Raw genomic sequence first — 24591 nt, 5'->3', positions numbered from 1 at the left:
ATGTTAAAAAGAGCCTTCACACTCAAAGGTTGGAAATCACTGATCTAGAACTCAGTACTTTTTTGCTTATATAGGTCTACGAAAGAGTAGTGTATATATTAGAACTAGGACTTCTATTAAAGCTTATTCTATCCATAGAATTCATTAATCTGTAAGACTGTAAATCTCTTTGGTTGTGGCTTCAGGAAATCTCAATATCAGGAGGCACTCAGAAGCCATCAATTACAATCTATACCTGAGCTAGAATCTCCTCTACAACATAACCAGTAATCAAGAACCGAGCTTCTCCTGAAGATCAAAGGGAGCTTGGAGGAATAGATGTGAACCTGTTATATACATACCTTAAATAGTTAGGATTTTTTTCTTTTATCCAGCATAAATCTCCTTCTTTATGCCTTCCCCCAGTTGCTCTTGATCTAGCTGTTGGGGGCAGGCAAAATCAGTTCATCTCTCTCCCACATAAGTTATACTTAACATACAGATGCCTCCTAATTTTCCCCTCTAAGCTAAAATCCACCCCATTCTACACAATGCTACTATTTTGATGTTTAAACTACCAAAGTAATTTTATTAAGGACATATCTTACTGTGCAACTAGTATTCTCAACTAACTCCAATCACTTTCTAGAAATTCTAGGATAAAATATAAACTCATCTGCTTTTAAAAGTAACTTTAAATAATTTTAAAATTAACCTTTTTAAAAATGATCTGGCCCCAGTTTATTTTTCCAGACTCATTGCATTACTTCCCTTTCAGCGCTCTGCAATCTACCCCAACAAGATTTTTCACTATTCCTCCCTCATGATATTCTATCTCCCATCTCCATGCCTTTGCATCACTAGTTCCCATCCCTGGGATAATAAGGTACCCTCTTACCTCTGCCTCCAGCAACCCTGTTCTTCTTTTAAAATGCAGCTTAGTCATGGATAGGGAAAGTCAATATAATAAAAATGAAAATTTTACCTAAATTAACTTATTTATTCAGGTCCATACCAATGAAAATAAAGTAAAAAATTATTTTGTAGAGATAGAAAAATAATAAAATTCATCTGGAAGAGCAAAAGGTCAAAAATATCAAGGGAATTAATAAAGATGTGAAGGGATGTGACTTAACCATACCAAATCTCAAACTGTATTATAAAGCAGTAATCACCAAAACAGTTTGGTACTGGCTAAGAAATAGAGTGGTGGATCAGTAGAATAGTAATCGATTATTTACGTACTAATATAATTATTAATACTAATCTACACAATACATTATTGTAAATGACCAAAGTAATTTAGTATTTGATAAACCCAAAAAGCCAAGCTTTTGGGACAAAAACTCACTATTTGATAAAATCTTCAGGGAAAACTGTAGAATAGTATGGCAAAGATTAAATATAGAACAAACTATATATACCAAAATAAGGTCAAAATGAGTATGTGATTTAGACATAAAGGGTGATGCCATAAGCAAATTATGGGAGTGTGGAATAATTTTATGTGTCAGACCTATGAATAAGGGAAGAATTTATGACCAAACAAGATAGAGAATGTTATGAGATAGAAAATGGATAATTTTGGGGTGGCCAGGTGGCGCATTGAGTAAGAGTGCCAGCCCCGGCGTCGGGAGACTTGGGCCTCAGATACTTGGCACCCACACAAAATAACTGGCCATGTAACTTTGAGCAAGCTACTTAACCCCAAATGCTTAAAAAAAAAGAAAATGTATAATTTAATACATTAAATTAAAAAGATTTTGCATAAATGAAACCAATGCAGATAAGATTAGAAGGAAAGCAGAAAGTTTAGGGAGATTTTTGACCGCAAGTATCTCTGATAAAAGCCTCATTTCTTAAATATATGAGAACTAAATGAAATTTATATGGATAAAAGTCATTCCCCAATTGATAAATGGTCAAAGCATATAAATAGGTAGTTTTTAGAAAGAAATCAAAGCTATCTATAACCATACCAAAAATGCTCTAAATCAGTATTAATTAAGAGAAATACAAATTTAAAAATACCAACTCTGTGGTATTGCTTCACATTTGTCATATTGGCTAATATGACAAAAAGGAAAATAATAAGTGCTGGAGGGGATGTGGAAAAATGGGGACAATAATGCACTGTTGTTGTGAACTGATCCAACCATGCTGGAGAACAATATGGAACTATGTCAAAAGGGCTATAAAATTATGCATACCCTTTGACCCAGCTCTACCACTAGTAGGCATATATCCCCAAATGACAAAAGAAAAAAAGAAAAAGAACCTATTTATACAAATATATTGATAGTAGCTCTTTTAGCAGTGGCAAAGAATTAGAAAATGAGGAATACCCATCAATTAGGGAATGGTTGAACAAGTTGTGGTATATGACTGTGATGGAATGCTGTGATGCTATAAGAAATGATGAACAGAAAAATTTCAGAAAAAATCCTGGAAAGACTTAAGTGAACTGGTGCAGAGTGAAGTGAGTAGAACCAGTATAAAATTGTACACAGTAATGGCAATATTGTATGATGATCAACTATAAGTGACTTGGCTATTCTGAGTAACACAATGATCCAAGACAATTCCAAAGGACTTATGCTATCCACCCCCAGAGATAAAACTGATATTGCCTGAATACAGATCAAAGCATATTGTTTGTCACATTCTTTATATTTTTTCATGTTTTTCTTTGGTATGTGTTTTATTTCACAACATGACTAATGTGAAAATAAGTTTTGCATGATTGCACATGCATAAACTGTATTAAATTGCTTACTATCTCAGAGAGAGAAGTAGGAAGGAAGGGAGGGAAAAGTTTAGAACTCAACATTTTTTAAAAAAATGAATGTTAACAATTGTTTTTACCTACAATTGAGAAAAATGAAATAATTTAAAAATAAAAGGCAGCTTAATCACTAACTTCTACACAAAGCCTTTGCTAGTCTCCAAACAGCTAATTCCTTTTCAAACTACCTTGCATTTAACAATTGTGTTAAATATTAATGTGTGCAATAATAATGAATAATAATTAATATATTCATATCTATGCTATATATATGTGTGTATTTGTTGTCTTATCCATTAAAATGTAAGTTCATCTTGAATAGAGAGGAACAGCTAGGTAACACATTAGATAGAATGCTAACCTAGGGGTAAGGAAGACTTCAGTTCAAATGTAGTCTTAGACATGCACTGACTGTGACCTTCAGAAGGTACTTAACATCTGTCTATCTCAGTTCCTCATCTGTTAAATGGGTATAATAATGGCACTTACCTCCCAGGGTTGTGAGGATGAAAGGAGATTTGTAAAAAGTACTTTGCAAACTTTAAACACTACATAAAATTTAGCTACTATTATTATAGTATATTATAGAGATTATTTCACTCTTTGTACTTGTATCTAGAATCTAGGACTGTGGGCAGAGTCAAAATGGCAGAGTAGAAGCAGGACCTCCCAATGGCTCTGGCTTCCATCTTCCCCAATCAGTGTAAAAAGGGGACTCTGAACAAACTTTGGAGCTGCAGAACCCACAAAATGACAGAGAGGAGCTAACCTCCCACTGAGGACAGCCCACCAGGCTGGCAGGAATCGGCCAGCGAAGTGCTCTGGGAACTGAGCCCAGGCCTGCATGAGCTGGAGGTTTTAGCCCCAGGGCAGGTGTGACCAGCCCCTGGCCAGAAGGATTCCAGATCAGCAGCAACTGTGGCCGTTTCCAGAATTATCAACACATAGATGCAAAGGACAAAGTGAGAGGTCAGTGTAGTCTGGATTTTGGGACCCACTAAGTGGGAGTGCATTGGCCTTTGCCCTTGGGACGAGAAGCCTCTGAGATGCCCGGCACAGCCAGCCAGCCAGTGCCATGTGGCAATTTCAGCTCCTGGCCTGCAGGGAGACAAGCAACCAGTCTGAGGGGTAATTGCTCTTTCTTTAACCTGCTTGGATCTGGATTGCAGTCTAGGGTGGAGGTCTGGGGTGTATGACCAGCTTGCCAAAGCATGTGGAGGCCTCAGAGAGGGCACCCATCTAATACCTCTGGCAGCTGAGAAAACCCCAGCATTTGGGATGGAAGCTCCCCTGTTTGGTGGCAGAGTCCTACTGTGGCAAAAAGCCCAAGGGTCAAGGGACTGAGGGGTGACCTGACCAGGCAAAGGAAACAAAGCAGACAGAAGATTCCAACATTTGACTCCTATTTTGGGGACAAAAAGGAGCAAAGCATGGAATAGGAGGAAGACAGTGAAGTCAGAACTCCTGCACTCAAAGTTTTAAAGGAAAATATGAGCTGGTTGCAGGCCATAGAGGACCTTAAGAAGCAGATAAGAGAAGTCGAGAAAAAATTGGGAAGAGAAATGAGAACAATGCAAGAAAATTACAAAATGAGAGTCAACAGCCTGACTGAGAAAAATCACACCTTAAAAAATAGACTAACTCAAATGGCAAAAGAGGCCCAAAAAGCCAATGAGAAGAAGAATGCTTTAAAAAGCCAAATTTGCCAGATGGAAAAAGAATCTCAAAAGCTCACTGAGGAGAATCATTGCTTCAGAATTAGATTGGAGCAAATGGAAGCTAATAACTTTATGAGAAATCAAGATGCTGTTAAACAGATCCAAACAAATGAAAGAATAGAAGGCAATGTGAAGTATCTCATGGGAAAAACCACTGACCTGGAAAAATAGATCCAGGAGAGATAATTTAAAAATTATTGGACTACTTGAAAGCCATGATCAAAGTAAGAACCTAGAAATCATCCTCCAGGGACTTCTCAAAGAAAACTGCCCTGATGTTTTAGAACCAGAGGGCAAAATAGAGGTTGAAAGAATCCACTGATCACCTCCTGAAAAAGATCCCCAAAAGAAAACTCCTAGGAATATTATAGCCAGGTTCCAGAATTCCCAGATTAAGGAGAGAATATTACAAGCAGCTAGGAAGAAACAATTTGAATATTGTGGAAACACAATCAGGATAACCTAGGATCTGGCAGCTTCTACACTGAGGGATCAAAGGGCTTGGAATATGATATTCTGGAGGTCAAAGGAGCTGGGATTAAAATCAAGAATCAGCTACTCAGCAAAACTGAGTATCATGTTTCAGGGGAAAATATGGTAATTCAATGAAATAGAGGACTTTCAAGCATTCTTGATGAAAAAAAGAGTTCAATAGAAAATTTGACATTCAGATACAAGAAGCAAGAGAAGGTAAACAGGGAAAAGAAATCATAAGGAACTTATCAAAGTTGAGCTATTTATATTCTTACATGGAAAAATGATAATTGTAACTTATGAAACTTTTCTCAGTATGAGAATAGTTGAATGGAATATAAATGTATATATATGTGTGTGTGTGTGTGTGTGTGTGTGTGTGTGTGTGTGTGTACCTACATACATATGTCTATATAGGAGGGCATACGGACAGGTATACACAGACAGAGGGCACAGGACCAGTTGAATAAGAAAGGATGATACTTAAAAGGTGAAATTGAGAGGTGAGAGAGGAATATAATGAGAGGAGATGGGGAGAGACAGAATGGGGTAAACTATCTCATATAGAAGAGGCAAGGGAAAAGGGTTTCAATGGAGGGAAAGAATAGGAAGGCAAAAGGGAATGGGTCAACCTTATTCTCATTGAATTTGTCTCGGGAAGGGAATAACATACACACTAAATAGCGTATCTCATCCTGCATGAGAGTACAAGGGAAGGGGATGAGAAGGGGGATGATTGAAGGGAGGGCAGGCTGGGGTGGAGGGAAGTTGGAAGCACCCACTTTTGAAAAAGGACAGGATCAAAGTAAAGAATAGAACAAGTGGGAGGTGGGATAGGAGGGAGGAAAATATAGTCAGTCTTTTACATTATATCTCCTATGGTAATGTTTTGCATTAGCTACATATGTACAACCTATACTGAACTGCTTATCTTCCCAGTAAGGGTGGGTGACAAGGGAGGAAGGGAATGAATCTGGAATTCAAAGTTTTAAAATCAAATGTTTAACTCTATATATACACACTATTATTAATACTATTTTACATGTAATTGGGAAATGAGATATACAGGTACTGGGGCATAGAGATCCACCATGCCCTACTGGAAAAGTCTAAAGGGGTATGGGAGAAAATATGGGAGAGAGAAGATTGGAGGAGGAGATATCCTGTGGGAGTGCTGTTTTGGGGCGGTGGGTAGGGGAAAAATGGGGAGAAAATTTGCAACTCAAAATCTGGTGGAAATGAATGATGTAAATCAGAAGTTAATAAAGCATTTGAAAAATGGAAAAAAAACAATTACAAAAAGAAAGAGATGTAAATAATCATAGAGATATTAATTGTTCATGATCAGATCAAGTCAATATAATAAAAATGAAAATATTACCTAGAATCTAGGGCAGTGCTAAGTACATAATAGGTAATAAATACTTCTTGTTTGATTGATGCTCCCTAGCTTATCAATGTAATTTCTTTTTTTTTTTTTTTGAGGAAAATTGAGGTTAAGTAACTTGCCCAAGGTTACACGGCTAGCATTTTTGTGTGTGGGTATTACGTGTCTTAGGCCAGAACCCAACTTAGTTCCTCCTGACTCCAGGGCCGGCGCTTTACTCACTGTGCCACCTAGCTGCCCTATCAATGTCATTTCTAAAATGTGTTGTCAAGAACTGAACACAATTCTGCAGTAGTCCAATGGAGCAGAGGACAGAAGGATTATTACTTCCCTAGTTCTAGAGGTAATATGCATATTTGTTACTTTGAATCCTTGACAGCATCCAGTACTGTTTTTTGCATATAATAAATACTCATTAAATATTTGATGAATTGAATACATCATTTAGAAAATGTTGTATACATGTGACTATTTTATCCATATACTGGAACTAGGTAGGTGCTTGCATTTTCACTTTAAAGCATTTTCCAAAGAGACTCAATGTAGAAATGTGAATAGAGTACCAGATTTGGAGTCAGAGGACATGGATGCAAATCTCTACTTTGTTTCTTACTTGCTGTGTGACCTTTGGGAAGCCACTTTCTCTCTCTGGACCTCATTTAGCTTTTCTATATAACCAGGTGGTTAGACTCTAAAGTTATTTCCAACCCTAAAACCTAGTAACCTATGGTCTTATAGCAATACATCTACATACACACACACACACACTCACACACACATACTCCAGAAAGTATACATGCAAAAAGATGAATGTATCCCACCTTGTATCTTTATCCACCTATCGATATTATATGAGGAAAAGTAATCCATTAAATTTCTCTTGTATCTTTACTAGTAGCCCGATCTCAGAGAACTTATAGTAATATCCTCTATATCTTAAGATCCTCCAAAATGCCTTGCATAGTGCCTTATACATGGTAGGCACTCATTAATTGATGAACAAACGAACATATATCGCTAGGAATTATATGCATATCCTTTAGGACCATACAAGAATGGAACGACAGGGGCAGCCAGGTAGCACAGTGAGTAAGAGCACCTGCTCCAGTGTCGGGATGACCTGGAGATTGAATTCCGGGCTCAGACCCTTAGCACCCACCCAGAAACACCTGGCCATGTAACCTTGAGCAAGTTACTTAACCCCAATTGCTTAGGGGCAGCCAGGTGGCTCAGTGAGTAAGAGCACCGGCTCCAGTGTTGAGATGACCTGGGGATCAAATCTGGGCTCCAATACTCAGCACCACACCCAGAAATAACTGGCCATGTAACCTTGAGCAAGTTACTTAACCCCGATTGCTTAAAAAAAAAAAAGAATTGAACGACAGTCTTAAGAAAAAGTAAGTTTTGGAGCTAGGACTTGGACCCAAGTCTTCTGACTTTAAGTATAATACCTGGACATCTCCAACCCAGCCATCTCTACTTGGACTCCTATCTTCATTCTCTTCTTATTGGAAAACTGAGATTCCCTGGGATTGAATAGGCCAGCTTTGGGCGTATCTTGCTACAGTATTTTCTGTACCTCTTCAGCCATGCCAACCTATTTACTTTCAAGTATTGTTTTCCTCCACCAGAATGTAAGCTCTTTGAGGGAAGGAACTGTGTAGTACATTTTTGTTTATATCCCCAGTGCTTAACATGGTGCCAAACATATATTAAGTATGTATTTAATGCTTTATCTTATCTAACTTCAACACTGTTTCCATTAAACCACACTAGAACTAGCTCTCCTTAAGACAGAGCTGTGGTTACTCAATTCCATTAAAAAATTTATTAATAACTTACTATTGTTGTGCCCAAACCCAAATTACCCATCTCCTGATTTGAAGCCCACCATTAAGCCCTTTTATATATTTGTCCTTGTCTCTATGTCTCTATCCTATACCCTGTAATAGCTTGAAGCAGCTTAAGGCATAGTCTTGGGTATTGTCCAAGGCATAGTCACAGAGTTATGGCACAAGTTTATCTTAAGAAGAGATCACTCTGTTTTTTTCCTGCTGACCAAGCATGGTCCCCACACCCTTTACCCAGAACATGACCCCTGGCCTGTCCCCATTATCCAAAGACCCCCCACCTTGTACTCTCTACCCTGTACCCTCCACCCTGTTCTGGGAGAGACCCCCTTGTTCTTGGAAAAGTTGCACCCTTGTACTCTTGCACCATATTCCCAAATTAGCCCTGAGCTATAGATTTAACCAATGGCAATTCCTGGCTTCTGTGCATCATTGCTTATGCTAGTTCCCCTTCCCAATTGTGGTTTTTGTGGTTTTAGCCTTCATAAGCACTGCTTGTACCCCAGTTCAGGGCTGCCTGATTTGAGTGTATACTCTAGGCAGTTGCACTTGATCAATAAATCCACACCTAAATTTACCTTGAACTCAGGTCTCGGCTTGCCCTTATTCACTGCATAACACTATGTAGAAGCCTTTGTATTAGACACTGGGAAATACAAAGATATGTACCTTGCCCTCAAGGGTCCTTACAAGTTAAGGTATAATTAAAAGGGGACAACAAAAAGGAAAAAATCCAGTATCATTAAGAAAGAGGAACTGAGGGTCTGGAAAGGACTGAACAATTGGAAAGCGAAATCTTTCCCTTAGTTACCAGAGAAGTTCCTTTGTCTCTTTGTTCAATGAGCCACCATACCCTTCAGTGTCTGAAGAAAACCAAGCAAGCAAACAATAAGTATTTATTAAGCTCTTAGTATATGCTAAATACTGTGCTAGGTTCTAAGAATACAGTGACAAATATAAAAGTCTCTGCCATAAAGAATTTTACATTGTTACCAGGAAGATGCCCAGAGAAAAAAGTAAATACATGCTCAATAAATGATCATTGACAAATAATCTTTGGGAGAAATAATTTTTCTGAGTATATAGGTATTGTGTTGGCCATAGAGGGAATGTCACCTCATGTATTACAGGTGAAACAAAAAATGGAAACATGACCAAGTTCAATAGATAAATCTTAATTTGTCTCGTTTTATTTCCCTGTGCTCCCTTCAATCAGATAAGGAAATGAAAATATGTGCTAACCACCACAGATGTGACACCACAAAAGACTTAGCTGCTGACACACATTTCAAAGCTTACTCCCAATCACAATTCTTTTTCAGTTCAAATCATATTGGATCACACTGAGCTGATTTAAAATTTCACTTCCTTATCTTATCTCTTTAAAAAATGCCTGTTCCTCTGTTACCCTAACAGAATAGGGATTTCCTCCCTACCTCTCCCTCAAACTATTAGAAGTAACTGCCAAGTGCAGCAGTCAGGGAATTGAAGTGATAAATATTTATCATTTTTGTGTTTTCCTTTGGGAAATAATTTCTGATCCTTTGGTTATTTCCATCTCTACATAGTACAATAAAGCTAGTACATAGATTTATTGGGAAAAAAAAAAACTGGTCTGTGAGGAAGAAGACCTGTTTGCAAATTCCAGATCTTCCCCTTATTATCTATATCATCCTGGAGAAGTCACTTCATCTCTTGGAATTCAGGTTTTTCCCTGCAATCTTAGAGGCTTCTACTACATGATCTCCAAGGTGTATCCTAACTAGCTTCAAAGTATCTCGTATTTATTGATTTTTGTAAATATGATATTCTCCAAGCCAAATGAAAACTCCTTTAGGATCGAGACTATGTTTCATTTTTGTCTGTACATCTGTGCCTACCACAGTTCCTTGTGTGTAGTATACTTAATAAACAAAAGCTTACTAAATTGAATTGAGTTTCTACCTATTATTTAAAGCCTCACTGAAATATTTACATCATCCATGAAATCTTTTCCAATTCCAGATGATATTGCCTTTCTCAACATAAATGTCTTGTATCTATTTTGTATTTCTTTTGTATACATCTTTATTTGTTGCATTTCCCAATTTAATATATACTCCTGCAAGACAAGGAACTGCTCCACTTTTGTATTTTGTATCCCTATCACCTAGCACAGTGCCTGGAACATAGCAGTCATTTAGTAAATACTTGTCAATTTATTGACTTTCTACCTTGAACTTGAAATAGCAATTTCCCCCTCTTGCACACCTCTGACACACTTATTATGTAATTTTAAAAATATTATAAGTATTTATGTTGGCATCTCATTTCCTTTGTAGATTGTACATACCCTGAGAGTAAGGATAGTATCTTATTTAAATGTTGTAACAACCTCATTCTCTACCGTATAGTTCTGCACAGGGTAGACATTAATAAATGTTTGGTGAATGAATCAATGATTTTAATCAAGTGCCATTGTTTATGATGGTGGATTTTCCAATGGGTGATCATAATGAAAAGGGACATTGTGATGTAGTAGATAGAGTGCTGGCTTTAAAGTCAGAAAAACATGGGTCTAAATCACATTTCTGACTCATAATTGGCTGTGTGACCGTTGGCAAGATTTTTAACCACTCAGTGCTTCCAGGCAACACTTTAAAATAATAGGCTGCAGAGGAGTTGTTAATATGCAGCACTAGGTGGAATTTCTACACTAGAAGTTATCTTAATCAGTGAAGTAACATGTATTTTTTTTAAGTATAAAGAAATAGTCAATGAAAAAAAGACTCCCTTGTAGTATATTATGCTAGAAATCTTTGATCCTCTGCATTGTCATCTCTGTTGCAGCTATTCCTTTATGATTCATTTCACTCTGCTCCTCTCACTCCTCACCAAATCCTCAAATCAGACACTGCAATTCTTTGGGTCTATGCAAGTGATAACAACAATTTTAATAATAGAAATGGTTGACATTTATTTACATGGAATTTTATGGTATACAAAGAATTTTATATATTTCATCTCATATAAAGAATTTCAGAGTGGAAAGGAATATTGCAGGTGACTGAATTCAACCTATATCTAAACAGGAATACCCTTCATAATATACCTATATAAGCCCCATAACAGTCTGGTGGAATAGATAGTGCAAGTGTTATTATCTCCATTTTATAGGAAGAAACTGAAGTTTAAGTAGGTTAAGTGATTTGTCTAAGGCTGTATAGTAACAGAGCCTCATCTTGATCCCAGGACTTTGGACCCCAAATCCTAAACACCTTCTTCTCTTAATCTGAGACAAGATTAGGTTTAAACAAAGTTTCTCTGTGTCATACAATGTCAGAACTGGAAGGCACCTCAGAGATTATCTAGTTCAACCTTCTCACTTTGCAAATGAGAAAACTAGTTACAGAATGCATGATATCAAAATATTGAGGCAAAATCTGCAGGAAAGTTGGGACAAAATGAGGAAGAAGACAGAGACTTCATTTTTTTCGCAATGATTTAGAAACAGGATTCATAGCATCCCTTTACAAGCCAATCACTTTCAATTGAATGTCTGCTACAGTGATCTATTGGAAAGAGAACTGGGCTTTGAGGTAGAAGATCTGTTTTCAAATCCCTGTTCTACCCCTTATTATCTATGTATTCTTGGAAATGTCCTTTCTTCTCTTTGGAATTAATTAGGTTCCTCCCTGCAAAAAGGGAGGATTGCAATACATGATTTCCAAGGTTCATCTCAACTTTAAAATCCTATAATGAAGAGTAATGGTGACAGCACACATGTAGTTCGGGAAGTTTCTCAGGCATAGAATTGGTTAGTGTCCCAAAACAGTCTCTCTATCACTCTGGCTGGGTCCCAGCTTTCCATTTTTAAATTCTTAGTTTCTATCTCCTTTTCCCAAACTAAGAGATGATGTTTGGTCATGATAAACTAGAGAAATCGTGTAAGGTCTTAAAGGTGATAGGTAGTCAGGTGATAATAACCTCAAACCTCTCTTTTAAAAACTTGTATCTCAGAGGCCGTGACTGATCTATACATGTGTCAAGGGGGAGATATGGCTAGTGAGAGATTCATGGGGGAAAGCCTGGGGGATTTATTGGAGCAAGAAAACTCATTATAAGTCAGCAGTTTGCTGTAGCAGCCCCAAACTCACAATTCAGTCTTAGGCAGAATAAATAGCACACATTGAGGGAAGTCATGGCTTCAATGTCCATTGACTGGTCACTTGGCATATCTTGCATGATATGTCCTGGGCCCCACAATTTAGAATTACAGGAAAGACAGAAGCTGGAGTTCCTCCAGAGGAGGAAGATCAATGTTATAAGGAGATTAGAAAACATATCATATGAGGATTTTTGAAGTAAATAGGGGTATATGCATGTCAAAGGCAAAACATGTATGTATGTATATGTTTTTATGGGGGGGGGGCATGAACACTATCTTCAGATATCTGAAGTCATCATAGGAAGATTTATCAAACCTGTTCCTGGTCTCCAAGGCAGATCTAGGAATGATAGATCTAAATTGGAAAAAGCTATTTTGGGGCTAGATATAAAGATAACTCCATAACAGCAAGAGTCATTCAAAAGCAGGATAAGTTGCCTTTAGTGATGGGGAATTCATTATGAATTTAGGAAACATGTAACTTTTGGATAATTCTAATCATTGAGAAGTTTTTACATATGTTGAACTGGAGTCTGCCTCCTTGTAACTTCTATTGATAAATTCCAGATATACTCTCTGGGATGATTCACAACAAGTCTAATTCTTCTATGAAACAGCCTTTAAATGTTTGAAGATAGCTATCGTGTCTCCTATAAGTCTTATCTTGTCTTGGCTAAGTATTCTTAGTTTCTTCATCTGGTCCTTATTTGACACCATTCTTATCATCAATATCTTTTGTAGTATGTTGTAAAAGAAATTCCTTTTCAGGTATAGTTTGGACTAGGAGACATCTTTAGTCCTTTCTGACTCTAAGATTCTCTTATTCTGATTCTAGATATAGTCTAGTTTCTTAAAAATTAATCTCCTGTAGCCTTAAGAGTCATTGCTTGCCATACTGGGAAGTGTGAGTGCTGAGCGTTGGTCTACGTTCCCAAAAGAGGAGTGTTCCTTTGTTGCAAAGCTTCCTTATAGCCCTCTTCATGTCCTTGTTCCTCAAGCTATAGATGAAGGGGTTCAGCATCGGGGTCACCACCATGTACATGACTGCAAAAGCTCTCTCTTTCTCAGTGGAGCTAATGGATAAGGGACACAAATAAGCCCCAATTGCTGAGCCATAGAACAGGGAAACCATGGAGAGGTGGGAAGTACAGTTGGAAAAAGCTTTGTGTTTTCCCTGTGGAGAATGGATTTTCAGTATGGCCAAGAATATGTAAATGTATGACACTAGGATACACAGAAAAGGCCCAACAAGTAAAGTTCCAGATACTAGGAATAGCATCAGTTCATTTATATGGGTGTCTGAACAAGCTAGTTTTAAGAGTGGAATCAGATCACAGTAGAAGTGGGGAATGGTAATAGGACCACAAAAGGCCAGGCGATCCAGTAGGAAAATGTGTAGCAGGGCATGGATAGCAGTAACCACCCAGGATACTGCCACCATCAAAACACAGCGCTGGGGATTCATAACAGTAGCATAATATAAGGGACAACTGATGGCCATGTAACGGTCATAGGCCATGACAGCCAAGAGGAAATTCTCCAGATCTGCAAGAAGGCCAAAGAAGTAGAGCTGTGTCAGGCATCCACCATAAGAGATATTTTTATTTCCTGACTTAGTGTCAGCCAGCATCTTGGGGACTGTAGTGGAGGGAAAACTCATGTCAACGAAGGAAAGGTTAGCCACAAAGAAATACATTGGGATATGGAGGTGGGAGTCAAATATAATGGCCAGGATTACAGTCAAGTTCCCAACTAGAGTGACCAAATACATGCTTAGGAACAGTCCAAAGAAGATCAGCTGCTGCTCAGGTCTGTGGGAGAATCCCAAGAGAAAGAATTCAAAGACACTGGTCTGATTTCCTTTGTCCATACCTTTGGTGTTCTTCTGGAGACAAATACAGTATCAAGTTTAGAAAAAATGAACAATTCTCTCGAAGTCATTTTGAACTTCTTTAATGTTTCTTATTAACACATTTCTTCTAACAATTTATATTTCTTATAATGATTAATAAATTCAGCATTAAAGTCTTTCCATATTACCTCATAATATCTCCCTTCAAATATTTGGAGAGCCATAATATGGAAGATGGAATAGATTTATCTCTTTGAACCTGTACTGGCAGAACTAAGATGACAGGATAGAAATTACAGGGCAGCAGATACCATTTCAGTGTCAAACATTCACAACTGTCCAAAAAGTTCAGTTTTTAATCAAGTATTCATCACTGGGTGGTTCAAACAGAGGTTAATGAGCAATCATTGGGGATTTTATAGAAGATTCATCCATTTGAATTGAAGTAGATGGCCTCTGAGGTTCTTTCTGGTCTAATGATCTATATTTGTAGTCTCTGTTCTCAGGGCTTTTCTAGCCTTAGAATTTCATATTTCATAGTTTAAGTCTTTTAATATTTCTAACATTCTACTGTCTAGATTCCCTTTCAGTTCTAAAATTCCATGTTATATTCTAAATTCCATGCTTTAAAGGCCTATGATTTGATGATTAGACAAGGGACTAGTTCTTTCTGGGCTTCTGGCATGTCCTTCTTACCAGTCACCCTTTGATCAAGTTCCCAATGTTCATATTAATAAGAAAGGAGAAAGTAAGGAGGAAAGGTGAAGTTGCCCCTAGTGTCAATACCTTGTCTCCATCTCAGGAAAAAGGCATCTACTGCCAGAGTGGAATTTCAACACATTTTATTCTTAAGGTTAATGATTTACTAAGATCCAACCTGAAATAGTAATCTCAGGTGTTAAACTTGACTTCCCCAGTGGAGCAGCAGGGCTAGGTAGCCTGAAAGGGGTGTGCACATAGTTGCTCTGATTCCCCTGAAATCATGTTGCCTACTTGCCATAAAAGAAGTGCACAGTTGAATATATACTCACCCCCAATCAATTCCAGTGACTCCAGAATCAAGTATAAAATCTTCTACTTGGCTTGTAAAATCCTTATAAACTGGCCTTTTCCTACCTTTCCAGGCTTCTTATTCCTTGCTGCCACCATCTCCTTGCCCCATAATGTACTTGTTGTTCTTCACCTACGACTCTCCATTTCCCAACTTCAGGAATTTTTGTTTGCTCTTTCTAATACCTAGAAATTCCTTCCTTTTCTTCTCCACCTCCTAATTTCCCTGACTTCCTTCTCAGAAAATGAGTCAAATAAAATTTCATCTTTTGCAAGAAGCCTCTCCTGGCTCCCCTTAATGCTAGTGCTTTCCCTCTGTGGATTGTCTCAAATTTCTCCTGTATATATCTTGTTTGGGCATTGTTATTTGCATATTTTCTCCCACTCGACTGTGAGCTCCCTGAAAGCAGACACTATCTTCCACCTTTTTTTCATGTCCCTGAGCTTGGTACATAGTAGGAGCTTAATAAATGTTCATTGACTGATGACAAAATGAGGACAAATTCATTCTCTGTCTTGTCTTATTCCAACATGTATATAGCTCGTTAATGCACCATGAGGATTCCTTTGCTATCCTATTTAGAGTTAAAGGGCTTGTGGACATCCTAAAAGGTATGTCTAATCCCTCCTACAGACTCTGCCTCTCCCTCTGCTTACTGCTTCCTGATATTTTTAGTGACTCATCTTCTGAGTGGTAAGAATGGCTGTTTAACAATTCCAAAGGACTAATGATGGAAAATGCCATCCGCATCCAGAGAAAGAACGATGGAGTCTGAATGCAGAGCAAAGTGGACTATTTTCTTTTTTTGTTTTGTTTTGTTTTTCTTCCTCATGGTTCCTACCATTTGTTCTAATTCTTCTATACAACATTACTAATGTGAAATATGTTTAATAGGAATGTATATGTAGAGCCTATATCAGATTGCATTCTGTCCTGGGGAGGGAGGAGGAGTAGGAGGAGGAGAAAATTTAAAACTTATGGAAGTGAATGTTGAAAACAAAAAATAAATAATTTTTAAAGAACACATAAAAAAGAAGAAAAAAACCCCATGGATTAGAAACCAGTTACCTCTCAATTAAAATACAAAAAAACAATGGCTGTTTAAGGATGGTTTTGGACATGGACATCCAACCAGTCAGGGATACATGGCTTCATATTTATCTGAATTCATAAAGAACCATAGGAAATTAGAGACGGAAACACAGAATGCTAGAGTTAGGAGGGACATTGGGACATTAAATACATGAAACCTTTTTGTCTTATGCTCATATACTCCAACACTCTCATTTTACTAGTTATTAAATGGAAGCCCAGACACAGAAATTGGTTTTCCAAAGTATTAAGTCCCAGTCACTGGACAGTAATTAGCAGAGTCAGGATGAGAATTCACACTCTTCTCACTCCTCTTTTCACTACTGTGAAGTGAGAATAGTCATCACTAGATTACATTGGGTCTTGAGCTATGAGGATAAACACTCACTGCATTGAGCTGGGCAGAGCAAAGCTTCTCCAGTTACAGTTACTGGTCAGAATCTTCTGCTTTCAGGTCATTTCAGCTCAGTCATAAATTGATGACTTCATGTCTGAGAGTTGGCTGAATGGAGAGTATCTGAAGATGATTAGAGGAAAACAATGGGGCTGAGGGATTTTGAGCTGCTTCATGATCTTTAGCCATTATGATTGTGTTGGCACTTGAGAAGGGGCATTATTAGCATTCAGGCTTGAAATGGTCTCCATGGAACAGTCCCCAAGAATTTATTATTAGAGGTAACTAAGACCTGTGGGAGTACCCATTCCTGAGAGAACACAGAAGGTGAAGAAGAATCAGAGAGCAATTTCCCATTCCTCATTGAATTGCAGGTTGACCTTGGGAAAGGCACTTAATATCTCTTTGCTCAGGAATCCTCATGTGTGAAATGAGGATATTGAATGAGATTATTCTGAAGCCCTTTTAGCTTAAATCCTATGATCCTATACTTCTCTCTGTTTCAGCTTCCTTGTAAGCAAAATAACGCTGCTAATAATAATAATAATTTCCATTTGTATATAGATCTTTGCTTTCCAAAGTACTTTTCTCATAACAAATCTGTGAGTGCTCACAGATTTAATCACAAAATTATCTCCCTTTTACATATGAGCAAACTGGGGATGAGTATAGTTTATGTAATCAAAATCCTAAAACTAGGAATCATCTTCAGGACCCAAGCCCAGATTTTCTGACTTTGAATTTTGATGTTCTTTATAATATGCTACACTGTCTTCAATAATAAAACCAGTCCCTTTAGGGCCTAGGCAAGTAAAGGTAATTTTTCCTCATAAGAAAATGGGTACGACCACTTCTAGAGTTGTATCCCTAAGAGATCATAAAAATGAGAAAAGAACCCATGTGTATAAAATATTTATAGCAGCTCTTTTTGTTGTGACCAAGAACTGGAAACTGAGGCGATGACCATCAGTTAGGGAATGGCCGAACAAGTTGTGGTATGTGAATGTAATGGAATACTATTGTTCTATAAGAAATGATGAACAGGTGGACTTCAGAAAAACATGGAAAGACATATTAACTGATGCTAAGTGAAGTGAACAGAACCAGGAGAACATTGTACATAGTAACAGCCACAGTGTGCAATGACTGGTTTTGATAGACTTAGCCCTTCTCAGCAATGCAAGGACCTAAAACAATTCCAAAGCACACACGATGGAAAATGCCATCCACATGTAGAGAAAAAACTATGGAGTCTGAATGAAGAGCAAAGCAAACTATTTTCTTTTTTTCTTTCTCATGGTTTCTCCCATTCATTATAATTCTTCTATACAACACGATTAGTGTGAAAATATGTTTAATAGGAATATATATGTAGAGTCTGTATCAGATTGCATGCCATCTTGGGGACGAAGGAGGAGAGGGAGGGGGAGAAAAAGTTAAAACTTATGGAAGTGAATGTTGAAAACAAAAATAAATAAATTAACTTAAAAAAAGAAAATGGGTATAATAACATTTTGGTGAGTATAAAGTACTATAGAGATACACAACAAAATTACTTATATTATTTTGTTGGGGCATGAGATTTGGGAAGGACAGGATATAAAGAAAAGAGACAATCTTCCTTCTTGAGGAGGGAGGTTTTGGAATGTTCTTCTAGGTCTCTGGGTTCTGTCCTTATCTCCTCAAATGCTAATACCTTCCTCCCTAATTATCTTACATTGTACAAAATAAATTTTATTTGAAAAAATTTACTTTCTCTCCCTTCCCACTAACTGGATAAAAGAAAACCTTTGTAATAATATACATAGTCATGTACATTGTATAGACATGTCCCAAAATGTGTCTTATTCTTCATTTTTAGTTCACCTCTCTATCAGGAGGTAGGGAGTAATCTTTATCATGGGTCCTCTAGAATCATGGCTGGTCATTGTATTAATTAGAATTCTTCTTCATTTTTATGATATTATTATAGTAAAAATTGCTCACCTGCTTCTATTTACTTCACTCAGAATCAATCCAAACAAGTCCCCTCAGTTTCCTCTGAAGCAATCTCTTCTGTCCTTTCTTATGGCACAAAAGTTTTTCACTATATTCATATAACATAATTCGTTGAGTGATTACCCGGGTGACAAATACTGCCTTACTTTCTGATTCTTAGCTATGACAAAAAGAGCTGTTTTGGATATTTTTGCATATTCCCTCTTTCCTTCTTACTTTGAATTCTTTGGGGGGTATAGGCCTAGCTATAGTATTGCTAGATAAAATGGTATGCATTAAAATTAATATCTTCCAGGGACAAAGTTCCAGATTGTTTTCTTTTTCTTGAAAGGCAACAGGGGTTAAGTGACTTGCCCAGGGTCACACAGTTAGTAAGCAATAAGTGTCTGAAGCCAGATTTGTACTCTGGTACTCCTGACTGGCCAGTGCTCTATCTACTGTATTATCTAGCTGCCACTACAGATTGTTTTCTAGAATGACTGTTTCCATTATTTATTCTCATTATATTTATTCTGAACATAAAACCTAAGAGGTGTGCCTAGCATAAGTACTCAGAATACCAATCCTTCTCTTGAGCTATTAGCTACCTACTTTCTATCTGGGATGCCTTGCTCACTCCCACCTTTTCTCTTACTGGTAGGTCCATGTTCCCAGAGAAGGACACTTCCTTGATTACCCTCAAACTCTTTTCAGATTCCTAGAATTAATTCTATTGTATGTGTATTTTGGGGGAGGGAATAGATTCCCATATTCACTACTATGATTCCTGAGTCCCTGTCAGAGCATATGCATTTATTCCAACCAACCATTTATAATGATGGCACACAAAGATTTTAAAACATTACCATTTATTTAGTAATAAGACAAAAGAAATAATATCATAAATACTGCTATATTGAAGAAAATGCAAAAATAATAAATATGTCATAATCCACACACAAATCTGAGTCATATTTTCCCACCAATGTACTGAGGTAGAATGCACATACATTCGATAGAAACCTGACAGGAGCACACGAGGGGAGAAAAATCAGTGTAATGCATGATTCTGGTCTTCAGGCTTGATGTCATTGGGTCCATTCAGAAGCTATTGCACCACTCAAAGCAACCTCCCTGCTTACTGCTTCCCTCATGAGCCTTACTGATTTCTGCATGAGGAAATCCTCTTTTCTTCTACTGTTAACATGTTGAAGTATTTACAATTCGTTTAACTTACAATCTCTATTCAAATGGAATTGGAAAAGTTTTCCATTGTTGTTCTGGATAGCAGTTCTCTTACCTCTCTCTGATCAATTGAGGCAAGTCCAGCCAGCTCTTCACTCCCAAGGATTCGATGTTGTCTAATAAGATCCCAGTATCTCTTCCTAGAGAGCAAAACAGCTATACAATCTATTTTTCTCCTTTTTTGCTTTTTTCTTCTCAAATCATTGAGGGCAAAGGAAAGCAACAGGCACTTCTGAGAGGTTTCACCTCTCTTTTCTACTGAAGAGTTATAGCTGCGACTGAATCCGCTGACCTCTGATCTGTGTTCATCCAGATCAGAAACTAGCATCTGAAGTGTTTTTGTTAGTTGATCCTGTGACTGGTTTATTTGCTATTTCAACCTCCTCACCACCCTTTAAATGGCACAGTTATCCTTCATTTTTGAGGCTAAAAAAAGTACTGAATACCTATGAAATTCATAATCCTTCTTCAAGGTCACTGTACTCTCCAAACATATACATGATTTTTAGTTTTGCTGGTTTTGCCAATAAGCTTAGATACTATAATGCCTGTAGTTCCAGCTATATATTAGTCTTTTTTTTTCTTTTTGCAAGGGGGAGGGCAGGGCAATTGGGGTTAAGTGACATGCCCAAGGTCACATGGCCACTACATGTTAAGTGTCTGAGATCAGATTTGAACTCAGGTCTTCCTGACTCCAGGGCCAGTACTCTATTCACTGCACCACATAGCCACCTCATATTGGTATTAAAAATGGTTCTATTCCAGTATCTTTGAAAATAGTTTTTTCATCCTTAAATTTTTATCAACTTTTTTTGTTTGTTTTTGCTTTTTAGAGGGGGTAGGACAGGGCAATTGGTGTTAAGTGACTTGCCCAAGGTCACATGGCTACTAAGTGTTAAATGTCTGAGGCTGGATTTGAACTCAGGTCCTCCTGACTCCAGGGCTGGTGCTCTATTCACTGCACCACCTAGCCACCCCAATTTTTATCAGCTTTTTAATAAATTTTTTGTGCTCTTTAAGCCACCAAACTTTATATGCAACAGAGGTATCACCTTATATCCTTTACAATTGGATTTAAAGTCTTTATACTTATCCCGCAGTTTGTTTTCTACTCCAAACTGCTCATGTCCAGTCTGGTAACTGTTTCTTTACAGATGAATTTTGTAGGCATTTTCATTAAATCAAATTCTTTTCCTGCTTCTTAAAAACACCAAACTGCTCCTTATGAAAGGACAGGATCTTAAAGGACAATATATGTATGTATATATACTCACACAAAAGTGTATGTGTGTTGTCTGCTTCATTAGAATGTTAGCTCTTTGAGAAAAGGGGCTTTTTCATTCTTTGTATTTGTAGCACGTAGCACAATACCTGGCACAGAGTATGTTATTAACAAAATGTTATTGATTGATCAGTTAGTTGAGGAAGAAATGGGTGTGGTTCCTAATAGAATCTTGGAATATAATAGATTCATTGGCCTCTACCAACTACTTTTTGGGGAGATAAAAGACTAAATTCTTATCTTAGGGGAAAGGGTGAAGGAAAGGCCTGTAGAAGGGCACTGAGGAAGGTGCAAGTCTAGAGCACATTTGTGAACACAATTGAACATTGTGGAAAGAATAGTGAATGTTAGTTAAGAAATCTGAGTTATATTCCAAATATCTCTAAAAGTGACCTCAGAAAAGTCACTCCTTTCTTCATGTATAAAAGGAGTTGGGTTAGATAATCTCTAAGACATTTTCTTGTATATTCTGTTTTAGATCCTTTTCTCTTCTCTTGTCTTTCTATGTTTAGTGAGCTCATCTGTCCCACTAGCTTTAATTTAAATGATCATAATTCCTAAATCTGTGTCTTTCTCACTAAACTTCTCCTTAGACTCCAGTCCTTTCTTTCCAACTGCCCAAAGAATATCTCATCTGCATTTTCCAAAGCTTGTCTAACACTAAACCTGCTCCCCACTCCCCACACATCTCAGTTTTTGCTAATGACAACACCATTCTCTCAGGATTTCAGGCTCATAACCTAGGAGTCATATCGGATTTTTCCCTCTCTCTCACTACACATGTGCAATCAGTTGCACATAACTCATCTTTTGCAAGCACACTGAAAACATAATCAGTACAACTAGAGTAGCAAATTGTATTGGGGGATGATATGTACCTTAGTATATTCCAGCACAATTTGAATTTCTTCAGTTAGATCTCTATTTTGAAAGGTGGGGGGCATGGGAAGACTAGCACCTCTGGTGTGAGAGCTTGCTGAGTCCTTTTCAAGAACCGTTTATACACCTTTGGTGTCCACATTTCATCCATCTCTCATATGTGGCTCCAGGAAGGGGTAGTATCCATAGTGATCAGACACCAGTAAACCAATCTCAGTAGAAGGCCAAACAAGGTTGAGGGTAATAATAGGCTTTCAAACCCTTTGGTGAGTTAGAGGGGTGACTACCCCAAACATGTGAAGACTTCCCCCTGTGGAATGTGTGGATGAGAACAATTTGTTCCAATGGCCTTGAAGGTGGTTGAAGCAGGTACTGGGGAGTGCTTAGAGCTTGGTCAGACATCAAACTCACAAAGGTCATTCACCACATCCCAGGTCATTGCCAGTCTTCTTGACTTACCACTGGACTTCAATGAGTCTGGAAGAGAGAGTGAGGTTGACAACTTTATGCAACTAGACCTCACTTAAATCCAATTTACATGCAACTCAAGACATTCCCCTGTGATGCCACTGGTCCTCTTCAAAAACAAAGGACGAACAACAGCAACTTTGAAAGCATTTCATTCCATATGGTTTGGAGGTTGTGGGTATTTGAGATGATAGCATTTTATTAAAATCTTCTAAAATTTTTGTAAATCGGTGTTATATCTGGGCAATTACAGGCACCAGTGTGGTCTTTGATAATGCTCTGCATCTGAAACAGTTTGTTGGTTGCATTCTTTGGGATATTTTGAAGCTTGTATTTGTTTTATGGAGATTTATTGTGTACCAGTCCAGAAAGATAGAGAGATTTGGGTGTCAAATTCTAACCACTAGTCTGCAGCTTGCTAAGTATTTAGTAAGTACTAAATTCTTACAGCCTGCATAGATGTTTCATAGGTTCTATTTGGAAGGAAGTCACTTTTTACTACATTTGACAAATCCAGTGGGTATATCTGTTATCAGCCTTACTGTTGCTCAGTGAATTGATGTCTACTTATTCCAAAAGTATTTATGTAGATTTTTTGCTTCTTTATTATGTGCTTCTTTTTGGCAGTGAAGTGTATATCTCTCTGTAGATATTTTCTGATGATAGATCTTATGTTTTGCTAATATTCCATGAATACTTTCCAAATTGTAATGATCCATTTTACAAATGCAAATGTATATGTTAAAATTTCAACAGCATGCCTCAGCTGAAGTCTTGGACCTGGGAACTCCCTCAGTACATGGTACCTCCTTATCCAGAAATTCCTATCTGCTTCTGAGGCCCTCTCACAGTGAAACATTCCTTTACCATGCTAGCCCCTTTGTCTCATTGGTGAATCCCTCTTGGGGCCTCCATTTTGTGGAGGATATTGGGATGATCAACTTTCATTCCTGCATTGATTGTGTTTCTGACTTTCTGGACTTCAACACCATGCCCCCTACCTTCCCCTCACCCCCAGTTCCTGCTTTTCAACTCACTTTTGTGAGTTGTCTTCCCACATTAGAATGTAAGCACCAGGAGGAGAGAGACTATCTTTTTATTTGTATGTGTATCCCCAGAGCTTAGAGATCATCATGGTGCCTGGCAAATGGCAAGTGCTTGATAAACAATACATATTTGTTGCCTTTCCTTAGCACTGATATTACATAGGTTCTGATTTAGATGTGTTCTTCCCATTAAGCTTTGTTTTCAGAATGCTGTTAATAATAGCGTCTTAACATGTTTAACAGTGGTCTTCTCCTGGATAAGTTTATGTTTATTGTATCTTTCTTGGAGGAGACCAAGGTCTGCATTAGTACTATGTGGCCTCTGGAGTCTTTAGACTTTAGACGTTTGGTCTTTTTTTTTTTTGGTTTATCATAATAATCTTAAACATATCAAGCCCACATGACATTTTTATATCACTGAAGAAAGATTTTATGAGATAAAGGAGCAATTTAATTTATATGTTTTGGGGAGATATATTTCTTGGTGCCATACACATGCATAAAGGAATTAATAAGATATTTTGGCTTGAATTATCTTTATTTTTTTAATTTAGTATTTTATTTTCCCTAGTTACATGTAAAAACAATTTTTAACATTTTGACATTTGTTTTTAAAACTTTAAGTTCTAAATTCTCTCCCTTCCTCCCTCCCCTCACTTAGAAAGCAAGCGATTTAATATAGGTTATACATGTGTAAGTCACACAAAACATATCCATAATAATAATATTGTGAAAGAAAACAGACTAAAAAAACCTCAAGAAAAATAAAGTAAAAAAAAATATGCTTTAATCTGTATTCAGATACCATCAGTTTTCTCTGGAGATGGATAGTATTTTTCATCAAATGTCTTTCAGAATTGTCTTGGATTGTTGTGTTGCTGAGATAGCCAAGTCATCCACAGCTAATAATCTTACAATATTGCTGTTACTTTGTACACAATAATACATATCACTTTGTATCAGCG

At 37.4% G+C, this 24591-nt stretch overlaps 1 protein-coding gene across 1 annotated transcript; it reads right to left on the bottom strand.

Moving 5' to 3' along the window:
- Positions 1-13220: 13220 nt before the first annotated feature.
- On the bottom strand, positions 13221-14210 carry LOC138150485 (olfactory receptor 1N1-like). The gene has a single exon (XM_069073955.1). It carries the CDS (start codon positions 14208-14210, stop codon positions 13221-13223), a length of 990 nt encoding a protein of 329 aa, XP_068930056.1.
- Positions 14211-24591: the final 10381 nt, after the last annotated feature.

This window comes from Petaurus breviceps, unplaced genomic scaffold (assembly GCF_028583685.1).
Source record: "Petaurus breviceps papuanus isolate PSGF00001 unplaced genomic scaffold, PetGlider_PUasm1.0 90879, whole genome shotgun sequence".
Lineage (NCBI taxonomy): Eukaryota > Metazoa > Chordata > Mammalia > Diprotodontia > Petauridae > Petaurus > Petaurus breviceps.
Note: the sequence above shows the minus strand (reverse complement) of the source record. Positions and strands in the feature narration are given on the sequence as shown.

Bases quoted from the DNA above. Each gene is read 5' to 3' on its own strand.
- LOC138150485 (XM_069073955.1), bottom strand. From the start codon at position 14,210: ATGGACAAAGGAAATCAGACCAGTGTCTTTGAATTCTTTCTCTTGGGA.